This window comes from Manis javanica, chromosome 7, assembly GCF_040802235.1.
Source record: "Manis javanica isolate MJ-LG chromosome 7, MJ_LKY, whole genome shotgun sequence".
NCBI classification, from domain to species: domain Eukaryota; kingdom Metazoa; phylum Chordata; class Mammalia; order Pholidota; family Manidae; genus Manis; species Manis javanica.
Window position 1 is genome coordinate 110,517,087 of NC_133162.1, and position 25,401 is coordinate 110,542,487.

General features: G+C 35.9%; 1 protein-coding gene across 6 annotated transcripts in view; it reads right to left on the reverse strand.

The window, feature by feature from the left end:
- LRP1B (LDL receptor related protein 1B) overlaps nt 1-25,401 on the reverse strand; it is a 1,876,014-nt gene that overhangs the window by 439,852 nt on the left and 1,410,761 nt on the right. For all 6 annotated transcript variants that reach the window (XM_073241389.1, XM_073241391.1, XM_073241392.1 and 3 more), the window contains exons 38-41: nt 20,876-21,002; nt 20,584-20,735; nt 20,168-20,292; nt 18,628-18,999 (exon numbers count right to left, since the gene is read on the reverse strand). In XM_073241389.1, the coding sequence (XP_073097490.1) occupies nt 18,628-18,999; nt 20,168-20,292; nt 20,584-20,735; nt 20,876-21,002 (776 nt within the window). The remainder of the gene's footprint in view (nt 1-18,627; nt 19,000-20,167; nt 20,293-20,583; nt 20,736-20,875; nt 21,003-25,401) is intronic.

Here is a 25,401-nt window from a genome sequence, read left to right on the forward strand (position 1 = left end):
AAAAGGAAAATATGCCCATAAGTAGTGAGAAAGTTTCTGTAGGAACAACACTTGTCTAGTCAGAAACAGAACATACAGAGATGAACATTTGATAGTATTAGGAAAGTGATAGGGACAGCATTAAGTGGTTTATCTCTTGGTCTAGGTTTGGTTAAAAAAATTGAGTGTGGTCAACAAAGGACTAATTTAAGAGTGAAGTGGAAAGTATAGGATAATAATTATAACGTGGGTAAAAAAAAAGGCAAGCTAATAGGATATAGTAGGCTAGATTCAATGTAATCAGATTGTGTTCAGAGAAGAACACTAAATTCAAGGACTCTAGATAGAGAGGTGCGAAGGAATGATCAAATCCAGGCTATTGTCAAAGTGTAGTGGAAAGTGAAAACAAAGGACAAGAGTCAAAAATGTTATTGAAAATTGTGGGAAGATTGATAAGTGTATTAAGGCATCAATAAGAATGCTGTCATCATTGTCAAGAAATATTTTATGAGAGGGAAGGAAATGAGGAAGGAAGAACATTGAGTTTAAATTGCCTAAGGAAATGGGAACCATGGTGTGCAGTTAGAGGAGAATATTGGTTAACACTTAGCTTTATCAACATGTCAGTAAAACCCAGGACTACACATTGCAAATCCTACTTTGTAGAAATGTAAAAAAGTTAATGAGGTTTGCAACAGCTGACAACATTCTTTTAATATGGCATGGAGTATTATTGAAACTGCTACTCCACAAGAGGGATAATCAAAGCCACATACTATATTATAGAAGGTGTTGTAAGTAAGGCTAACTGTACAAAAATTTTGGAATATACTTTATTTATCATTACTTATGTGGGTTTTAAATCTATATAATGAAAACTCAATTAAGGAAATATCTGTATACAGATTTCTGTATTAGAGAACTTATATTCACATAATTATTTTAGTATAAACTCTTTTAACATTTGGTCTCTCAGCATTTTAACCAGATCTGTTATACTGAAAATCTCAGAATAGCAAGCTATATAAATAATATTTTATGGTTTCTGGTAAACTTTGTTTACTCTTGCATTATAAGCCTAAAAATCTAAACACATGTTAGTGGGTTCATGAAATTGAAATAGCTTACCATTTCAAACAATAACAGGCAACTTCACTCCTACTAATTATAATCATCTTTCAAGAGGAACTTTGGATTCACTTGTGTCCTTGCCTATTTCCACAGGTGCTCTACTGTTTTCTTAAGAATTCTGAATTCATCATCTAGTCCCTCAAAGACTTATTTATAATTCACAGTACATTGATTTCATCAGCTGAATTCATGCCATAAATCTCTCAAAAGGAAAGTTCTAATACATATACTTTATTTTATTACTTCCTGTGAAAAATGTCTCTTCTAACACTACATCACAGATTTTTTTCCCCTTAGTTGCCATTTACAACTTCTTCATTCAAGTCAAAACTACAAAACTATATAAAAGAAAAAGGTTTTAGTCACATTTCTTAACGGAAATGTGGGGCAATTAAAGTGGCATGACCAAAACTAATCACAAGGGACTTGGGAGAGAAATGCAGCATTATTTGAGCTAAATCTGAAAGAATTCATACTCTGAGGTGACAAAATCAGTTTAGTGCCATTAAATCCACTAACTTTCCCATAGCTTTGTTACACCTTTTCTCCACTAGATAATCCTTTCCTATCTCATTTTATTTCTTCATTGTCAGACAAAGATTGATTTCTAGCTCACAGGTAAAGAGAGATATTGTTGTCAGAGCCCACTATTGGTTGTCAAGAAACATTATCTAATGAATAAAACAAAAAAGAAAATGAGTTTCAAATAGTCAGTTTAATGTAGTTTTAATGATAAGGAAAATATTCAACACAGCTGCCAAGGTCAGCAAACCACCATTTTCCTCCAGTTGGCAAAGCACTGCTGGCTCCCTCGTCCCCTCCTCCAGGCTCCTCTTTTGCCCTGCACATGCCGAAATGCCACATATCAAAATTACATAAATTGCTCCCCTTGCTTGTGCTCAGGGCTCAGACCTTGTGAGATTGCTCCCCTTTGGGCCTGCGGGTGTAAAATAAACGTCAAAACTCCAAGACCTCTGAGTGCCACTTGGTTCTTCTGTCAATGATCCAGTCCAGGTTTTCCAGTATTTTCCGTAACATTTGGTTCCCTGACCGGAAACCCAACTGCACTGGCCCATTGTTGCCGCCAGTTTGGGGCAACAGTGGGGCAGTGATGGAACAGGAGATCGCAACGGAGAAGACACACCCTGCCTGATCTCTCAGCAGTCTCCTGCCTGGTCACCCTGGGCCAGCCCCATTCCGCTGTTCCTGCCGGACTCAAGGAGGCTTGGCATGTGAAGACTTGGTTCTGATGTCAAATCCAGTAGGGCCCCAGGGCCCCTGACCCAGCCAGTCCCACCTATTAGGGTGGAAGGAGTGCCTGATCACCTCCCGGAGACTTCTTAGACGTCTCACAGGTAGACATTCCCAGGGGGGAATGTTTAAACTCTAGTCTGAGTGTGTGTGAGTCAGTGTGCAAGGCGGCTGAAGCCATTCAGTCTGCAATGAATGTGTGATTCTATGGCCTGCACTATGGAATCTGAGTGGGCCCTCACTCTAAAATTAAGCCAATCCCTATTTCTTAACACAGGCTTGTCATACCTAATTAAATGAGATGTTTCTCAAATGTAACATTCCAGGTTCCTGGTTGCACTATTGATTTTTCTAATTATATCCAGTACCCCACAGGACAAAGTCACATTGCATCTATGCAAGTAAGTGACTATCATAATAAGTAAGAAAAGAGTTCATACTCCTTGGCCAGGAGCAGGCACCCTTCAGATGCCAGTACAAGAGACACGGAAGCCTGAAAGGCATAATAAAATGGGACCATCCAGCCTGTCCCGTCCATGTTTTAGTATCAACCCTTCTCCACAACTAACCTCCTCAATTAAAAACACAACACCCAGTTGGAAAAGCCACAAGCCCTGGTTGATCTCATGAAATCCCTCTTCAAACCCATCAGCAGACCTGGAAAGACTGCCAACAGCTTCTCTATACCCTGTTCATGACGGAAGAGAGGAAGCAGCCAGGGTCCTTGATTGGGGTGCATGGACTGAAATCGCTGGCCCTGAGGAGCACCCCGAGTGGGACTTCACTACCCTTGAGGGACAGCACCAGATCTGCCGATATCAGATCACCTTCTTCTAGGGAATCAAAGCCAGGACCAAAAAGCTTATGAACATGATCAAATTATCTTCAGTCCCTCAACAACCAGGAGAGTCTCCTGAGAATTATTATGAAAGACCATGAAGCTTATCACATCTACACTCCCTTCAATCCTGAGCCACCAGGGAGTCAACAAATGGTCAACACCTCATTCGTAGCTCAAGCTGCCGCAGACATCAGGCAAAAGCTCCAAAAACTTGAAGGCTTTGCTGGGATAAATATCACTCCACTGATTAAAATTTCCAACAAAGTATATCTAAACAGAGAAGTTCATGCCAACAGAGAGGCTGAAAGAAAATTGAAGAAAAAGGCCAGCTTCCTGGCAGCTGCCCTGAAAGAATGAGAGATAAGCAAAAGGCAGAGAAAAGCTGGCCGCCAATAGGGGGGAAGCCTAGGATGCTCCTAGCCAAGGACCAGTGAGCTTACTGTGAGGAGAAGGGGCATTGGGAGAACGAATGTCCCAACTGAGGCAAAGCCCCAAAGCCCTGTCACTGCTGGGAGGAGCCTTATAGGGAAAGGCTCATTAGTATGGCAGGAACAGACTCAGATTGACAAGCACCCGGCTCACTCATGCTTGGCCCCCATGAGACCACGGTCAGAATGAAAGGGGGGGGCAACAGATGACTTTTATGGTTGACACAGGGGCAGAACACTCTGTGGTCACCCTCCCTGTAACTCCCTTCAGTAAAAAGACTGCTACTATTCTTGGAGCCACTGGGACATAAGCAGTCTGGCAAAACTCTCCCAATTCCACCAATGTGAACTTGGAAGCCACAAGGCCCGACTTAAGTTTCTCTACCTGCCTGAGTGCCCTGTTCCCCTCTTCAGCTAAGACATACTCTCAAAGCTCGGAGCCCAAATAACTTTTGAACCAACTGGATGCACCAGCCTCAAATTAAACCCAGGCCAAGAAGAGCCAGGGTCCCTAGTACTGGCAATAACCACACCTAGGGAAGAGGAGTGGAGGCTATTCTGTGCCCAGACCCTCTCCAGTAGCCCACCTGAATTCAGAGCTGCTTTCCCCTCAGTATGGGCTGAAGACAACCCACCTGGGCTGGCTCATAACCGAGCCCCTGTCACTGTAAAATTGACTCCAGGGGCCCAGCTACAAAGACAGCAGCAGTATCCCCTCTCACAAGAGGCAAGAGCAGGCATCCAGGAACACCTGATCAGATTCAAAGAGGCAGGCATTCTAACCGAGTGTCAGTTGCCCTGGAACACCCTGCTTCTACCAGTCAAAAGGCCAGAAGGAGGGCACTGGCCTGTGCAAGCCCTGCGAGCCATTAACAAAGTGACTGTTTCTTTATACCCAGTGGTCCCAAATCTGTATACTCTCCTCAGCCAGATCCCAGGGTCTGCCAAATGGTTCACTTGTCTAGACTTCAAAGATGCCTTTTTCTGCCTCTGGCTGGTCCCCCAAAGCAAGCTCTTGTTTGCCTTCAAATGGACTGAACCAGATATGGCAGCAGATGCAGTTAACATGAATGCGGCTTCTACAAGGGTTCAAGAACTCACCCGCTCTCTTTGGAGAGGCATTGGCTGCAGACCTTGCTGGCTTTCCAAGGGAAGCCACTGGCTGCACCCTCCTGCAGTATGTAGATGACCTCCTCCTTGTCAGTGACACCCAGGAAAATTGTGCAAAAGGCACAAAGGCCCTACTGCAACTCCTGTTAGACTCAGGATACCAAGCCTCATAAAAAAGGGCACAAATCTGCCAACAGTAAGTCTGGTACTTGGGCTTCCTCCTCACCCAGGGAAAAAGGATACTAGGGCCGAAGGAAAAAAAGGTCATTATCTCCTTACCCCAGCTCCAGATGAAAAAAGGCAAACGAAAGTTCCTGGAGGCTGCTGGGTTCTACAAAATCTGGATTCCCGGATTCTCAGCAATGGCAAAACCCATCTTACAGCCTCCTGGAAGAGGGGTGCCATACCGAGAACCCCCTGTCTAGACAGAAGAGGCAAAAGCCACCTTCCTGGAAACAAAGGCTGCTTCAGAACGGGCACCAGTCCTAGGCCTGCCAGATACAAAAGAGCCATTCAGTCTCTTCATAGATGAAAAAAAATAGCCCTCGAAGTTCTCACATAAACTGTTAGGTCCTGGCAGCAGCCAGTTGCATACCTGTCAGAAAAAATAAATAAATAAACCAGATTGAGGCAGGATGGCCACCCTGCCGCAGGACACTGGCAGCCACAGTTCTATTCATTAAAAAAAGCAAATAAACTTACTCTGGGACAAAAAATAAATTGTCAAGGCCCCCATACTGTTGTGTCCCTCTTGAACATACAGGGACACCAATTCCTCTCCAACTCTCAGCTGGCACAATACTAAAAGTCCTCGAGGCTGTCTGGCTCCCAGAAAAAGTAGCAATTCTGCACTGCAGAGAACACCAAAAGGAAAACAACCCTGTAACACAGGGGAACCAGCTGGCAGATAAGGCAGCTAAAGTGGCCAATAAAAACAGATAAAGCTCCTTCGCTCATCATGGCCCTAATGCCCCCAGTGGAGGCCCCTCCACCTAAGGACACTAAGAAAGAAAAGGACTGGGACATGGCTGAAGAAGCCACCCTAAACCAAAAAAAAAAAGAAGAAACAATGATAGTTGCTGCCTGCCAGACACATCTTTGTCCCAACTGCAACCGGAAGGCATCTAGGCAGCAAATACCATCAGCTCACCCACCTAAAAAAACTGTACTAGAAGCCCTCCTCAAAAAGCAATACTAACCTGCCTTTGTAGCAGATGCAGTACAAATTAACTAAATCTCTCAACACTACCTGGAAACTCCACACTGAATACAGGCCACAAAGTTCAGGGAATTTAGAGCAAATAAATCACACCTTCAGAGGAATCCTAGCTAAGTTTTGCCAAGAAATTGCCTTCCCGTGGCCAGACCTACTGTCCCTGGCTCTCCTGCATGGTCACTGCACACCTGGGACTCAAGGCTTTTCCCCTTTTGAATTAATGTATGGACACCCTCCCCCATATCTAGGAAGCCTCCCAGGGAACCTACACCAGATAGAAAATAAGAGAGTAAGAGAACAGGTCCAAGCCTTACCACCCTAAATAAGCTGCAGCAATATACCATAGAAAGAGCCCTGATCTCCTTAGGGACCCCAGTACATTCCTTCCAGGCTAAGGACTCAGTCTGAGTCAAAAATTGAAAAAGGGACCCCCTCAAACCTCAGTGGACTAGGCCCCACATTGTTGTTCTAACTACTCCTATTGCCCCAAAGTTACAGGCATCATTCCGTGAGTCCACAGTGAGAAGAGCCCGTACTCCAAAGAAATACATCAGTAGAAAGCCCAGCCAGACCTCCAGATCCTCTCCACCTCCGCATCTGATGATTACCCCTACTAATGAATATCTGCACGCTGTGAATCCTGGTCCTCACCAGACCTGCGCATTAAACTCGCTGCTGCTGCCCCTTCTGACTAAACTGTTGCTCAAAAGGTTGCCCTTTCTATTGCCTATTGGGTAATCGTAAGTTGTTTTGCTGTGCTTCCCTGTCTATCCTAGCTGAACTCAAGTCTCAGCCTGCATTTCCAAAGTACCTTTCTATCATGTTTAACTGTACAAAAGTTATAAAGTGCATGGTCATCACCCAAGGGAGCTGCCCTCAATGGCCCTACACCTTTAGCACCTGTCCTCTCACACTCAAATGAACCAGCCTGAGTGTAATGCTCAGCTGCATAAAAATAAATTCAGACTAAAATAAACTGAACATTTTTTGTTAAGCACAGGCTTATCAAGAGTCTGAAGGACTCATTTCAACCTATAATGCATAAAAACATCATCATTTGTGTTCTTCACAAAGTACTCAGGTCTTTAACAAAAAAGTCACAAGGAAAAAAAATCCTAGATCAGAAATAAGCGATTATAACCCTATCGTAAACCAAAAAGATGATGCCCCCTAAAACAAAGTGTTTAAAGGGGCATCAGAGGGAGCAGTGGTAAGCATAATATTCAACACAGCCGTCAAGGTCAGCAAACTGCCTTTTTCCTCCAGTTGGGAAAGCACTGCTGGCTCCCTCGTCCCCTCCTCCAGGCTCCCCTTTTGCCCTACGCATGGCGAAATACCACATATCAAAATTACATAAATTGCTCCCCTTGCTTGTGCTCAGGGCTCAGACCTTGGGAGATTGCTCCCCTCTGGGCCTGCGGGTGTAAAATAAACCTCAAAACTCCAAGACCTCCAAGTGCCATTTGGTTCTTCCGTCAGTGATCCAGTCCAGGTTTTCCAGTATTTTCTGTAACATTAATAGTTTTCAAATGAGTTTCAAATAGGTTTAATGTATTGTTCAGGAAATTCTGGAAATAAACTAATAATCATTTATATAACTATGTTGATTATAGAAGTTGCAACTTTTTCCCCTTCTTGTACATGTGCAGCACCTTTACAGCACCTTTAATGTCAATCTATTTTTACATCCCCTGAAACTGGACTTGGCCATGTAACACTGTCCAGTGAGACAGCACATATGCTTTGTAAAATGTTTGAATATTGGGAACAGCTCTTTCTTGGAACCCTGAATCCATCCCAAGCTCGCCTGTTGGACAATGAGAGACCTGTAGCCCAGTAAGCCAGTACACAGCATGCCAACTGCTAGACATATGAGGGAGGTCATCCTTCATCATCCACCTACCATCTGATCTGCCAGCTGGCCAGATATCTGAAGAGCTGACACACCCCAGAGCTATCATCCAACCCATAAAATAGTGGGATAAGTAAGCATATGTTTTAAGATATTGAATTCTGGGATGGTTTGTCATGCAGTCAAAGCTAATTGATATAAACAAATCTTTCAACCTTTAGACTAGGGATTTTAAAAACAAATAATTGTAATTAAATTTAAACTGATATTTAATATAGAAATAAACAATCAGGGATTAGTAATCTGTTGCCACCCTTACCTACTGAGACTTTGTTCAGCAGTGATACAATATTGGGACACTAACACATATCAGAATCACTGCTATTCCCCAAGTCCTCCTAGAAACCCCCTAACTTCTCTGTACTATGAGAGATGCATTGGTTTGCCAGTCCCCCATCCAACCTTCTCTCCTTTTCTAATCAGACTCATTAACTATAACAAGTTTAGAGCCCACCATATGTTGCTAGTAGAGTTCAAGTTTTATAATAAACATAGGCTACCTTCCACATGGATATGATCCAGAAGTTTCTTGTCAGACTATCATGATCTGCTGGGGAGTCCCCTGAGCCTGAGCATCTTTGCCAAACTTTTCAGCCTCCTGTCTTGTTAAGGCTGTGATGCTCAACATAGCAGTGCTAGTATTTGCCCGTATTGCCTTTTACTCCTTCTATTGCTGTCAGCTATTATGACACATTTATGAGTATCTGGGAAGCTCTGAGTCCAAAGATAATCCTCATAGTGATGACTGAAGATTCTTGCGTTCCCCTATCGGTTTTCCCCCTGGACCACACCTCATACAGACCTTGCAGAACCGTAGTAGAATGTTCATGAGTCAGAGTTCTTTTTATTTTTTCTCTAACATAACGTTCCTCATGAGTTTTTCTGCTCCTCATATTAAGTAGTCTCTGCTTGGGGTTCTAGTGTCGCTCGTTCAGGAATGTCATTGCCCTCTAAGGATCTGGTCTGGGTTAATGTTGTTGAGTAAGAGACCGGTGACAATCATGCCTGTGAAGAGGATCAGAGTATGCCATCCAAATGCCACTTTGTCATAAGGATTACTTTTGGCTGAAGGCAATTGAGAAACAGCGGATGCAGGTAAAGGTCTCTTTTCCACCTTAAAAAAAGGCTATAAATTTCTCTTTGTGAAGGTGTCCTCTCTCTCATATAATGAAGATAACAACAGTAGTTATTATTGGAGATGGAGATAGCACTGTAATCAGTCTGCATAAACAACACCTTATTAAATAAACCTTATCTTCCATTTACCTTTCTACAATTTACCACACTCCTGGAAACCCAAATCCCTTTTCTTTATGTAGCCATGTCTCTGCAACTCATTACCTTTGTTAAAATGGTATATAAGCCCTTGTGTCTAATTTCCTCTTTGGGTTTTCACTCTTCTTTTCTATGAAGACCTTTTGTACACATAAAAATTAATATAAATATTGTATGCCTTTTCTCCTGTAAACTTTTTTTGTGTTAGTCTAATTTGCATTTCACTAACTATAACCTAGGAGGAAAGAGGAAAAGTTGTTTCCTCCCCATCACCTGCCACAGGTTAGGGCATCTTCTGCAAGAGACTTCAGTATGGTAAGAAATTTTGAATTCCTGGGAGCCATATTGAACATTAATTTATAGCCTGCAACCTAATGAGGGGGAGAGTTCATGTTCTCTTTTCCTTCAAACTAATTATGACTCACTCTAGATTCTGCTCTCCATAATCACTATGTTTCCCTTTCTTTTTCTTTCACCATAAAAAAATTGTCCCTTCCATTACCAATTGCTGACTCCCTATCCTCAGCTTTTATCCTTTTCTTATCTTAGTAATTTCAATATCTAATAAAAAAATGTTCCATTATACTTTCCGATAGTTTGTAAGTATCTAAATAGGTAATCTGAAAATTGCTTTAGATAATAAATATACAATAAATAAATGTTGTTTCTGTATGAAATCTGAAAAATTGAATAGTTAAAATTCTGAGAATGGAGTTATGATATTTACCAGGCAAAATTTCAGAATATATATTTTAAAAGCTGACATTTTTACCTTTGAAATTGCAAAAAGACAATTTAACATAATCAAATATATTTTTAGGTACTAATAAAAGGATATAGAACTAGCTCATTTAAAGAAAAAGAAAGACATTTCCAGTGAAATCTAATTTAAAGTTGAGGCATATCGCCACTAGTGGTCTTGAAAAGGTAGTCTAAAAGTATTATGAAGCTCTTCATTTCAATTTTGAATTTTGACCAAAAATATGAGAATTACATCTTGTTACCATTTATTGAAAATATCAAGCATCAGAGGGATAAAGGTCAATGTCCATAAATAAGTAAAAAAGAGAGGAAGATAGGTAGCAAGTACCATGTCATTCAACAAGTATTGCTAATGCAATTTAAACTCATATAACTCAACATGAAGAAAACCAAATAATATGATTAAAAAGAGACAGAGGATCTGAACAGACATTTTTCCAAGGAACATACACAGATGGCCAACAGACACATGACAAGATACTCAACATCACTAATCATCAGGGAAATGCAAATCAAAACCACAACGAGTTACTACTTCACACCAGGCAGAATGACTACTATTCAAAAGACAAGAAATAACAAATGTCGGCAAGGATGTGGCAAGGGAGACTTCATATACTGCTGGTGAAAATGTAAATTGGTGCAGCCAATATACAAGGCAGTATGGAGGTTTCTCAAGAAACTGAAAATAGAAATATCATGTGATCCAATAATTTCACTTCTGGGACTTTACCCAAAGAAGACAAATTACTGATTTGGAAAGATATGCATTATTTACAATAGCCAAGATATTGAAGCAACTTAAGTGTCCATTGATAGATGAATGGATAAAGAAGATGTGGTACATATTGACAATGGAATATTACTCAGTCATGAGTCCCTATGTCCACTAACATTTTGTAATTTTCTCCATTGAGGTCTTGTACATCCTTTGTTTTTATTGCTAGTTTAATAGTACTTTTGTTTAATTATATCTTAATTGGATATTGAATGTAGAACTATCATTTAACATTAATTTTAGCAATGCTTGCTTTAAAAAAATTATCCTCTGGTTAGCTAAAACAAATCATCAGAATAAGTCTTATAAAGGTATTGTTTTATTGTTTTTTAAAACAGAATGATACCTATAAAATCACAATGTAAAAAGAAAAATTTCCCCTTCTTCCTTTCTTCCTTCCTTTCTTCTTTCCTTCCTCCCTTCTTCTTATTAAGGTATCATTGATATACACTCTTATGAAGGTTTTACAAGAAAAACAATGTGGTTATTCACCCTTATTATCGAGCCCCCCCTCCATACCCCATTGCAGTCACTGTCCATCAGTGTAGTAAGATGCCACAGTATTTCCCCTCATTTTAAATAAAGCTTAGTTAATTATAGAATGATATCTTTATTTGACAGGGGGAGATACTACTAATGTTGCTGATGAGAAGTCTGCTTAAATCCAATTGTTCTTAGATAAGCTGTCTTTTCCCTCTGTAAGCATCTTAAAGTTTTCTCTTTTTATGATTCTCTTAAGGTTCACTTGGATGGCTGACTTAATTTTATTACTCTTCTCAGCACTCAGAATACATTTTCAATCTAATGATCCATTTCTTTCTTTATTTTAAATACATTCCATCATTATCTATTTGAATGTTACTTTTCTGCCCTCCCCCCTCTTCTTTGCCATTTGTCAATATCTACTTGAAATAAACATGTTAAACCTACCAACTTATCCTCCAAGTTTCACAACTGCTCTCATATTTTTCCTGTTTTATCTCTATTATACTCATTAATTCCCTATTAGTTAATTAGCATCTCTGTGTGCATCCTCACTTTGAGTAGCCCAGCATAAACTTTATTCTATCAATTGGAATTTCTTTTTAAGTTTTATTATAATGACCATACTTTTGATTTCCAAGATTTTCAGTTATTTTCATTTTAATTAAGTTACTTTTTACTTACACAATTTTGGGCTCTTGAGTTTTAATATATCTTCTTCTTTTTACAGGTATGTCTTCCTTTTGGATGAACTGCCCACCTCTTGGATGAACTGCCCCTAAAACTCAGTCTCCTTTCAGATTGTTCTATTACTTTCATTTTCATTTATCTCCTCATTGGTGGTTTCTTTTACCTCTTAGGTTTCTTTCCTAAGAATCCACATATTTTAGGAATTGAATTTACAGGCTTTCTATGAGTAATCAAGTTTTTATTTTTAACATCTCCTCCAGCACTTAACTCCTTTGAGTTGGGTGGTATGCAGTTGTCTTTATCTTGCCTCCAGCCCATAACCTGCAGCCCTGTCTTTCATGATTCACTTGGGTTTTTGTTCTACAGGGCATATGAGAACTTGCAAAGACTAGTTCAGGGCTGGTCACATGGCTATTTCTGTAGTCTTGAAACCTCTAAACCTAGTCTCTAAACCCAGGCAACATATGGCCCAGCTTTATTCCAGCCTCTTTTCCCTGTGGGGCAGCCACACCCCTGTCCCTGGTTTAAGTGAGCTCTTTTTAGTTCCAATTTTGCTGTAGGATCCATATTCTAGGGAGTCAGAAGTGTGCTGTCAGTTATTCTCATTGCTTTTTATTTCTGTTACAGTTATTTTGAAAAGGAAATTTTTATCTTCTTTATTGAAATTAGCAATCTCTTCTTGATTTTCATTTTTTAAGTAGTTTATCAATGGCTGCTATTTTTTCTACAGCCAGAGATAGCCTCAAAGTGTAAATTTTCAACATTGTCTTGGTCAGAGGTTTAGCACTTTTTACATGAAAAGTGAACCATGGCATTTTCCTCTCTCCATTCTTGGAATTTTCAGAGCTTAGAAATGAGACCTTTTCAATCTTTATTTGTCCATATCTAATAATCTATGGCACATGATAAGAAATTAATATATTTAATTGTATTGGTGGCTCTTGTTATCCTAACTTTTAAACCTCAGCCTGAAAAATTCATTCTTCATGAATTAGGAGGATATGAGCGAGAGTCTTCATCTTATACTTTCCCCATATTCGGATATATGAAGAATCTAAGTCTGAAGCTGATTTGTAAAAGGCATTTATAACTCTCTGATATATTTAAACATTTCATCACATTTCCACAAATTTATTTTTTATTTTTTGGTAACTGGTAAAAAGTTGTAACAAAATAAATGTATTATTCCAGATACATTAAAACAAAATATCAAGGTAAAATGAATTTTACATCTTACTTATAGTTCTTTGTGTTCCAATAACTCATCTTGGGGTTTGAGGAGGCACCGGTTTTTTTTTTATGTTGTTTGTTGTTTCCTGTGTTTTTTTTTTTTGGTCTGACAAATCGAACTGAATTCCCCTTCAAAACTTCAAGAGAGGATTGCAACAGTTAAAGTAGCAACTTCTTGGCTGGGGTGGGGAGTGGTAAGGAGAGTATTTAGAAAAATTCATGTAAATTATCAATGTCAACTAATCTTAATTAATTTTTAAATTCCTGTTCAGCCTTAATAGACTACCCTCATATCTGTAATTACTGTAATTATTTGATTTTTTAACAACTCTAATGCATATTCCAAAAATAATTTAGGACAAAAATAATTATACTAAATAATACACAAATATGTGCCAAATACAGTAACAAAGTTTTAAATTAAATAAAACCATGCTTATTTGTAAGTTCTTTACATACCCTTTATCATAAAATATTCACAAAAACTTTAGAGTGGGTTTTTCATTTTGTAGGTATCACACAAGAAATAAACAGCAAACTAGAATTTGAATCCCAACATGACTGATTTCGTACTCTCAGCTATTATGTTTCGTTTCTTCCCTATATATGTGAGTTAACATCTATAGCCTCTAATGAAATATTGGTTTTACTTGCTTTGATTTTGGATAGTATTAGAATGGTTTGGTTGTATTTATGCTTCAGTTAATATGTTCTCAATTTAATTTACCACAATGAAAACAATATCTGTAATATTGCAACACACTCCTATGGCATCTATCTTCAGAGATGGCCCTTAAACTTTATCAAACATAGCATGGCGAGAATGAGCTTCATGAAACAAAAATCCTATTATATATATATATATATATCCTGTACAACACTGTCCTTTTCCCTTCATTTACTGAATAGAACAAAAACTACTCATCTTGGATATTACAGCAAGGTTCACTACAACATTTTCACAGTAGCCAAAAGGAAGAAGCAACCCAAGTGTTCACAAACAGATGAATCGATAAACAACGGTGGTATATACATGCAATAGAATATTATTTAGTCATTAAAAGGGGAATGAACTTCTGATACATGTTACAGTATGGGTGGACCTTGAACACTTTATGCTAAGTGAATAAGTGATACACCAAAGGAGAAATATTGCATGATGCCACTTACATGACATACCTACAATAGGAAAATTCATAGGGAAATAAAGTAGAGTTAATATCGCCAGGGCTGTAGGGAGAGGGAATGGGGAGTAACTGACTAAACAGAATTTTTGTTTGAACTGATCAAAATGTTTGTATATATATAACTGTAATGGTCGCAAAATATTGTGAACATAACTAGTGACACTGAATTATAAAATTAAAAATAGCTAAAATGGCGATTTTGTGTTTTATGTATATTCATTTATAAATGTTTATGTATTTATAAATGTATATATTTACTTATTTAAAAAGTCAATAATGTAACATACTAAAAACTACTGAGTTGTACATTTTTAATGGGTTAATTGTATGGTATGTAAATTATATCTCAATAAAACTTTTTTTTTTAATGTTTCTTGTTTTGGCAGATCAAACCTTTCAATACTGGAGCTGTACCTGGGGCTCCACTTTCATTTTTAATTCATTCTTTACAACCCATGTTCTAATCATATCAAATAATATGTGACTCCTTATATATGCTGTGCTTTCTCATGTCTTCATATTATCAATTTTCTGACCCCTTAGTCTAGGATAGTAGTTCACAATCTTTTTGATCTGAGAATTTTCACACTCTTAAATATTATTGAGGACTCCAGTGAAATTTTGTATATGTGAGTCATGTCTATAGCTATTTACTATATTATAAATTGAAACTGAAAACATTTGTTTTAATAATCTATCAATTTCTTTTAAAATAACAAAAACTGATTGATTGCATATTAATATAAAAAACATCTAAGAAGAAAGATGTATTTTTGTTAATGAGAAGAGAACATTATTTTATAATTTTACGAATTTGTTCAGTGCCTGTATTACTAGAAGGTAGCCGGGTTCTCACCTCTATTTCTTTATTCTGTTTGTTAGGCTGTTTTAGCTGAAGTATGTGAAGAAAATCAAGCCTCACACAGCAATGATGATGAAAGAGGGAGGAGTGTTTTAATAGCTGTTTTAGATAATTCTGGACATTTTCTTACCAAACCAGCACAGGACAAGTGGTACTTACTTAAAGGTTAGCTTCAGAGTAGAATCAGAAACCATAGTGATGAACTCTCATACTCTACATTACATTAAAATTCACTGGTCTATCTTGCACTTTGAATGGATCATTTACCCATGCATGATTGTATCATGTCATTTGGAAAATATTGGTTCCCTCTAAAGTTATGCATATCTTCCAAACTTTGACACATTTCATTATGCAACAACCAAAAAAATCCCATCAGTAATATCACCACCCACCTCATTAGAAAATCCTTTTGAGTATTGGGAAGCTATCAAGCTTACTGTGCTGGACACCAGCCTTCCAAAATTTGAATTTTACTTGAAAGCTTGATTTTTGTTATTTGCAATAAACACTGCAGGTCATTTTCCTTGTGACAGGCTCATTATATTCATTCTTTAGAAAACGTCTGCCATACATGGAGGTTTGAATAACTATAGTGTGCCTGTTTCTCATTCTTTCTGGTAAAACTGATACTGTATAAGAGGAGCAGGAACCCAAATAATCACACAAATACATGCTTTCCTTCAGGCAACCACTGTACCTCAGAATGCATCAGAAGTGTCTTATGTGTATTTTATCACACAAAATATTAAAGAGATGTGTACCTAAAGATCAAGATTTAATAACATGAAAATATTTTCCTCTCTTCAAGGAAATTTTTAAGTGTATCTGATTTTCTTTTTCTCTGCTATGAAGTGGCCATGAAAAATACAATGAGTATTATTATAGTTTAGTGCCACTCTCTTGGTTAGTGTAAGTTGCCAGCAATTCAGTCACCACAGTTATGGGACCATTTGTACAAATGTCAACACAGAAAAAAATGAGCAATTATCTAGTATTATTAGGAAATGAATTTGCTCTCTTAGACTCCTTGAACATGTATTGGGGATACCCCAGAGAACCACACTTTAGACCACAGGTCTAGAATTACTCTTTCTCCACTTTTCCTCCTCTGCTTGCCCCAAGTAACTAACAGATTCCTATTTATCCTTTAAATATCCTAAATTTAGCTCAGCAGCATCTTCCACCCTTCTCTCAGCTGATTTTTAATTCTCCTGGCCTTTAGTATCTTGTGGCTTCTACTGAATTTCAGTGTTTGTTTCCTTGCAGTGTTCTTCTTAATCTGTGGTTTCTAAAGATCTCTGGAACACATATTCATGTTTACATCAAGGATGCCTGAACACAAACAATCTAGAGCACAGAAAAATGAATGTTTATTAATATACTGTGGATACAATGTGAGCACTTCCAACTCTGAATTATTATCCATCTAGGAAAATGGAGGACCAAAGAGTATTGTAATATAAGCTTCCAAGAGATATAGCCAGAAAACAACAAATCTCAGATATATATGAACTCTGTGACTGGTGCAGTTACAGTTGCATTTTCACACAAACACACACGAGTTAAAATGGCATATTCAGAAATACACAAATTGGGACAAAGTTATCAGTAAGCATGGTAATATAGAGAATAAAGAAAGGAGGTAGATTATCAAAATTGCAATATTTCCAGAATCCCTCACCTGGCCTTAGTACATCTCGATATCAATAGGTATTTCCAAGGAGTGGAGAGAAGTAGTTTATCTCCATATCAATAGGTAATCACAAGGGTGAGCAAGGGCTTATCTAGACTGGAGAGGTTGGGTGGGGCCTCTTCTTCTGCAGCCAGGTCGCTAGAGACACAGCGGAGCTGAAGTGGACTGCTTGCAAGAAATAAATGGGTTTCTCCCATTTTATTTCTCCCTTGGAATGATTTCAGTTTCAAAGGTATTTTGCCCTGGGATTTTCCCCCTGGAGTTACACTATGCTTGAACTAATTTGGAAAAGTTGAGTAGGATTTGAATAGGCAAAGAGAATTGTGAAGGAGATTAAATGTTGAAAGAACAAAATGAACAGTGGTAAGCACAGCATGAGATGGCAATGTACAATATGAAGGTTGACCTAAAATATACATTTTTTTATATGAGCAAATATACAAGTAGATGTTTCATTTCACTAGGCATTAGGTAAACATATTTTAACATAACTTGGCTTGTTTATGTATTAGATAGTAAAAAGCTAATAAAAATTATAAAATCACTGTTAGCAAGAGTGTGAGAAAATAGGCCGTTTCATAGAACATTGAAAACACAAACTGATATAGTCTTTTTGGATTGAAATTTGACCAGCTATAAAAAAATAAACACTGACTGACTTTGCAATTCTGTTTCTAGGATTCTGCTATAATGAAATATATTCACATGTATGAATAAACATATTTATATGCACAAATGTTCATTGGGATATTGTAGGTAATGATGAGATACCAGAAACAACCTAAATGCTTATAACTAATAAAATGGTTAAATGAAATAGTTTACCTTTAGTATGGAGTTAGGTATAGGCTTTCAAAAGAATAGGACAGAGTCTTAGGTACTGAAATAAAAGCTTTTCAAGATATTTGGCAAGTGAAAAAAAAGCAGCTGAATAATGCACATAAGATCATTCCATTTTTGTAATTACAAATGACACACATACATAAAGAAAATTACGTAGGCATAACAGCTGTCAATCAAGGTTAAATTAATGGTATGGATGCAGTGAGAGGCAGAAATTTTATTTTTAAAATCGTATTACTTGAATATTTAAAATAAATTTATATATCATTTTGCAATTTAAAAAGTAATGAAAAAGACTGACCTCAACATAGTGAAATTGGAAAAGTGGATGATATATGGAAATCACATAGAGATAGAGAAAAGAAAGAAGTTATATGAAGAGTATAAAGAAAATCCTTTTAAAAGTTGGCTGATAGGAGAGAAATTTCTCTGTATTATATGGAGAATCCATACAAAATTATGTTTGTTGATTATGTCCTATAAAATATTTTAAAATATTAGATTAAATTTCTGATAATGTTTTCCTATCAAGATTGCTCTCTATATATAAAAATAAAGTCTCTGAGTTTGAGAAAATACTACTCACTGAATATAATTAAGTAGGATATTCTTAAATACATAATTATACCCACTGAAAGAAAATAAAATTAGTATAGCTTTATATTGAAAAATTATTTTCCATGAATTTTAATATACTTATTTATAAGAAACATTATAAAGGAACAAATTGAAAGTTCCAATATTAGAAGCTAATAATCATAATTTGCATTCTTCACATGCTAGCAGTTAATTGCTTCTTTGACTTTGGGGGTCCAGATAATATAGCTGTATTTATTCTTGAATACAAACTCTAAGAAACTGTAATTGCTACATGCAATTACCACTGTAATTTCTTTACCCATCCAAATGAAGCTCATTTCTACCAAATTATTTAAAAAAATTGTTGTACTTACTTTCAACAATTATTTGTCTGTCTTCCCAGTTATCTTTAATAAGCTGTATGTTTCCAAAGTGTGCATCGCTATAAAAGATCCGGTTGGTGCCTTTTCTTCTTTGGTTATAATCAAAAGCCAAGGCTATGACATTCTTGAAATAATGTGGATTCTCATATGGCCTTATTGGTGAATTTAAATTGTTTTCATCAGAAAGATGTATACTTTTTAATATTGTTCTCCCGGAATATAGCAAATAGCCTTCATGTCTTAGGCAAGTAACTCCATCCTCTGCCAAATATCCATGGGCACAAGTGCAAGTTCTCCGGGAATTTCCCCGGTAAAGACAGAGTTGCTGACATCCACCATTGTCCTTGGCACAAACATTGGTCCCTGAGGAGGAGAAGAAGATAAAGATACACACACACATCTGTAGTTTTTCTTTTATTTTCAAATGTTTCTTTTCTTACAGAAATGTTGAATATTTAATGTTGAATATCCTGGTTTCTTATCTTAATTTCTAGACTTGGTAAAAAATATCAAACGAGTGAAATATTAATTTTTAAATCACACCAGTTTAAAATCTTGGATTTCTCATTTAAAATATCACATTCTTCCATTTCCCTCACTATCCAAACAAGAGCATTAAAATTTTCCCTGAATCAGCCAGTTAAGGGTACAACTCTTTTTTGAAGTTTCAAACATATGACAATAGGTTTTATGTACTATAATCTTTGGCACAGTAACTTATTCACTCAAAACATGAACTAAATTCATGAAGAAAACATGCACTGTTTTAAAATCTTTCTATAAAAATACAAAAAATATCAGAAAGACTGATGACTTCAATGTACCTAACCTTCAAAGCATACTGGACATTAGAAGTTTTTTACTGTAGTTTTGAAGGAAGATGTGATATGCTATCATGATTTCTCTTCAGGCTAATTCTCCTCTATGAATCCAAAATTATTTTACATGTGTTAAGTGTCAAGGAAATTAATTATAATTTACTCCAATTGTAATTTTAATGGAGGTAATTAATTTTAAAAAATCCAAATCACTGTCACATTAGTTTCAAAATATATATTTTAAGGAAGTGATGACTTTGAACATATTTCACACCAAAACACCCTTCTGGAGCTATAGTCACTGTATAGTAAGATATAATCCAAACAAACATATTGTCTCGTTTTTACTCCCTAATATCCTAATTGTGATTTATAATTTTTGTTGTGTGTATGTATATATACATGTATATATATTTTTTTAATTTAATCAAGATTTTCTATATTACTTAGCCCAAAACTACACTGAAGATGTTCCAGTTATGTAATATGTTCGTATTCTTTTATGGTCCTAGGCAAATATATCTAGATATGAACTATTATATATTCATTTCATTGGCCATTATTGGATTTTTGTAGAAAGTTAGATGTATAAAAAATAGAGTTTTGAGGTTTTAGAGTCATAAAAGAATTAATCCCTAATTTAAGTTTGATAAATGTTATTTAAAGAAAAGGCAAGAAATAACATAAACTGCATTTATTATATGAATGCTGACCTTTCTCTCTTACTCGGTTAAAGATTTTAACCTCCTTCAGGTTGACTCCAAGACCTGTTCTCATGGTTACGGTTTCTGTGGCATCATTCTTGGGGCCTCTTCTGATGGATCCGTTGGCATGTGCTCTGCGATAAAGTTGAACATACATGATCAGCAATCTTTAACTAATTCAAATCAAGCCAGTTATTTAAACTGAAGAAACAGATGGCCCAGCAGAAGGGAAATAAACCAACTTCACTCTGTCATTGAAACTCCTGAGCTTGGAATCGAAAGAGTGCCTGCCTCCCTGGGAAATTACATGGCTTGGAGAGATCTTTTTTGTGACCTTGCTAAGGAATGGCTAATCCTGCAAAGGTAAAGCAACTGGGACTGAAATAACATTTTGAGACTCAAACACTTATGAAAAAATAAATTACCTGTCAGACCAGTAGATGTAAGCCCCAAAGACTGAAACTGAAAACATATCCACATTGCCCCCTGACAGCACCATCTCACGATTTCCTCCTGTCTCAAGGTCGATTCTTTCTATCCTGTCTGTTCGAGCGTCACACCAGTACAATGTATTTTCCTAAAGATGGATTGAAAAGTAGTATTACAAGCTGGTTTTGATTATGTGTTTTATTAAGAAAATAAGAGAACATTAAGAGTGGACTAATGCAAGTTGGTAGTAAACACACTTTAAATGCTTAAAAAATAAATTCGACAGACCTCATAGTCGATGGAGATACCATTCGGCCATGCTACTCCCATGCTTACAAGGACAACCTTCTCTGAGCCATCTAAGCGAGCCTTCCCAATGCAGGGCATCTGTCCCCATTCAGTCCAGAACAAATAGCTGAAATTAAATTGTTGATTTGTAATAATATATAGATAAACACCAAAAAAAATTATTAAAAATACTAAAGCAGTCACATTTATACCAACAGAACAAAAATAATACATTTTAGATATTAATATACCTCTGTGTTTATGTTTGCAATTTATTTTTTATTATAAAAAATATTTAGTCATTTATAGAAATCATGGGAATGTATTAAAAATCCTATCAAAATACTTTTTGTAAATTCTGCTCTGTCTGAAATGCTCTTCTCTAACTTCCTTGACTAATTTGTTTCCATTTTTCATATTTCAAACATCATTTCCTTCAAGAAGCCTTCTGTGTTCTCTCTGAACATTGCACTATGTATTGTGCTTCATAGCATGGATTAGAATAGCAAATTTACACTTATATTTCTTTACAGTGTTATTTCTTATTATAACATTTTTGCCTCCACTAGAGTGTAAGATCAATGAGAACAGTAGACTTTTCTCTTTTACATTCAGTATGACACCTACAGCACTAGGTAATTCGAAAAAAATAAAAATAAAAATTGGTGGTAGGTAAATATTTGACTCTTGAATATATACATGAATACATTATAACTTTCAATTCTGTCCAATTAGACTGCAAATGTTAACTATTCTAATTTTGATTTTGTAAATGATCTTGGGACACCATCTTAAAAAATGGATTTGTACAGAAACAGATTTAGTAATCTCATGATATAAATTATAGAAAGAATATGGAAAAAAATGAAATATAGAAAGAAAATCCAGAGTGTTTGAAATTAAGCATATCAAAACTGAAATGTATATAATCCATGCTGTTTCACTCATTCAGTCAACATATACAATATTTATACTGCAATGTAAAAATCCATGCTTTCGGTAAGCAGGAACTATTCTTTAAAGTTATGACCACTGGTCTTTATTCAATTGTCAGATAACATCAATGACTAGAGTTTAGAAAATATGCAATCATTTATTCATTCAGGAAAAAATGGGTGTGTATTTTGTGCATATTTTTGTATACATATGAGTATTCAGACACAATAAAAGAAAGTAAGATTGCAAATAAAAAAATCAAAGACCTACATTCATATTTTGTATCTCCTCAATGAGTTACCAAAGTAATTATTTATCCATGAAAAAAAGATACTTAAACTACATAAAAATATATGTGTTCTCTTTCTGCATGTTGTTTTGATTTATTTTAAAGGCTGATTTTTTTTCTGTGAAAATGCTGTATAAATAAAGGTGTTGGACTTTTACAATCAGACAAAAAAAGAGGTGTGGCTAGGATTCCAAGTATATTAATTCTGAAGAAGCTTTCATTCATATTTATAAGCTCTATAAATCAGAAAGGAAAAACTGTGTAGAAGGAAATCCAACTAATATTTTATTGGTCAAATCTAGGTTGAAATAGGCAGGAAAAGCCATTGCATTTGTGTCAAAGTTAAAATGTTGAAAGCTCAAAGGGAGATTCTAATGGTATTAAAACACCACTAAAAATTAAATAATGGAGGTAAAATTTGTTGCTGCATTAAACTTTTTAAGGACACATTTTAGTATTAATGATGCTCTCAATACAAGTAGTCAGTTATTATCTTAAAATGGCAGGAGATGTTATTCTGTGAAGGAGGCATTTTAGGAGTGAGGGCCAACATGCTTACTTATTCGATCTGATTCTTGTCATCTACTTTTAATATGCTCTAGAGTTCATATATGAAAGGAAATGTATATACGTACCTTTTAATTAATAGTAATCTGCTTTCATATGCATTAAGCGAGTAATTAAAATGTTATTTCAAGTGAGTAGGCTTAATCAGCCTAAATTAACATATTTAGCTCTAATTCTGATGGCTAGGGAAATTGTGGCTCAGGAAATTAATGGTCTACAGTTACGTTGCTGATAAGGGTTCAAGCCAGGAAATGCACTCCAGCTTTACTAACCCAGGCCTGTAGTGCCTTCTCTATGTTGTCTCACCAAATATAAACATAATATAATGATATAACAATCTTGTATCAAATGCTATCTTGTCTTAGTTATAAGAAGTATAACAAAGATATACCCACTTTCAAGTACTAACATGCAATGGTCTTAGTATTGAGAAATAGTCTCTCCTTTATTTCCCAAGTAGTCCTTACTCATTTTAAATCTGTATTACTTCTATTTACGAGGCTTAAACAAATGGCAATAAAATTAGGGTTAAAAGATATTCAAAGTAAACTATCCTGAATACAGATTTTACTTAATTTTTCAGTAGTGACTTAATGAACTATCATAATATATGAAGTCAGACTGCATGGATCACTTTTATGGCTAAATAACTTACCAACTTAATACAACTAAAAGATTCTACACCTATCAAATTAAGCAACATTTTATGAATGCCAAGCAACAAATAATTTATTTGTTCCTTAAATGTAAGTTGAAAGTAAAGAACTGAATAGAATTAGCAGCTTGAGAACCATCAGAGATTATAAATCAAATGAGGAGAAAGAATACTCTCTTAAGGTTATAAAGCTGCAGAAACTTATGAATATTTAAGACAGTAATTTAAATAGATGTACTTGGGATATGTTTAATGAATATAAATTCTTTGTGTCTAAATGTGATCTTTAGTAATGGGAAGAAATGAAAATCCTAGTCACTGATTTTAGGGACTCCATGGAAATTAAGATTCAAGGATATTACATATTGCTGTTATCACTATTTGAATTCAAAATTTTTTATAGGAAAGTATTTGTTGGATTATATGATACTAGTCAATAAAATGACCTTTGGGTTGGTCTAGCCCTGAAAATACTTATCAAGGCTATCCAAACATTTTCAAAATTGTTTAAATCAAATGCTAAATTGCATAATTGAATTTTCTCTGGATAATAATTTGTCTTAAGCTGAAAATTCTCCTATTTACAAAGGCTCACAGTTATAGAATTTAAAAACATAAAACTAAAAAAGGGACATTAAAATTGGTTTGAAGAATTATAGGAATACTACCAGGAATCATCAAAACAACAATATCCCTATTATCTAGATTAGATAACATTTTTGGCAGGAAAATGTGTGAACAATATACATCATGAGTTAATGTCCAATTAATTACTGACATTTGGATGATAGGTAATGACTCCATTTGGTACCACTGGGGTTCCCAGAGGCCTAGCATACCCTTACTGGTCCCCAAACATTTACTGAAATTATCATATGACAGTTGTACTGATGTCAGAATTAGTTACACACACGTAAAGTTATTAAGGAAACAAATCTTTTTGTTACATATTCAAGCTGAAAGATGTACACAGTATAAATTTCTTGAGTATTGTTACAGATTGAAGTTGAAAGACGTACAAAGTATTATAAATTTCTTGAGTAATTTCAAAGAAATATTTTTTTGAGAGATAAAGCTAACATGGAAACAAGCTCTGACTTTATGGGGAAAGGGTAAAAGAGTATATGGAAGAAAGAGAAGAAATTTAAGTCTAAATTGTTAAGAAAGAAACAGTATTAAATGTGATTCTTACACTTTAGATATATGAACAATAGTGAAATGCAACTAATTTGAATGAATCATTTTCTTTGAACTTAAAATTATCTCTGCTAAACAGCTTCCCCGGACAGAGATATGGGTTGCAGTTTTCACAATACACTCGCCATTTCTTTCTATTCCTATACCTTCTCTGAGAGAGCATGATTTAGATACTTTCATATGTACTAAAGAAAACCTGAGATAACCAAAAATTTCCATATTGCCACAGAAATGAAGACCATGCAGTTGTCTTATCCAGACAGCTGCCTTGGTCAAGGACAACATCAAGAATATTATTGTTTTCCCTGCTAGATTAGGGCTCAAAAACTCTGCAAAAAGTCAAAAAAGAATAAATAAATAAACACCCTACAAATGAGCACTAATAGCTAACCTTTATATGATCATAAGATTTATTTGGCAAAAATGTTTGTAATTTTCAATATCTTAGCAATTTCTCTAGAATCACATAAAATTCATACTAATTCAATACCTTGAAGACATCAAGTCAATGTCTCCATCTTCAGCATAAAAGCAAAATAATACAATACTGTAAAAGTTTGAATACACGTCACTAATACATGAATTGACATCCTTCATTCCCTATGAGGAATATGGTGTAAAATGCAGAACCTTCTTTATTCCTGTGAGGGCTTCCTCACATCTCTTTTTTTCTTCACTTATGTGCAGTTTTGTCTTGAGAAAGTATTACATGCCAATCCCAAATGGCCTTTCAAGTCCTGAATCTGTTAACTATTGCTTAGAGGCTCCTGTAACATAAAAAGAACTAAACCACAGCTAGCGAAACACTCTGCTGAAAGGGAGGGAGTCTGGAGACAGCATCACCTTGAACACTACTTTTCCTTTGTTTTTTTTTTTTTTCTT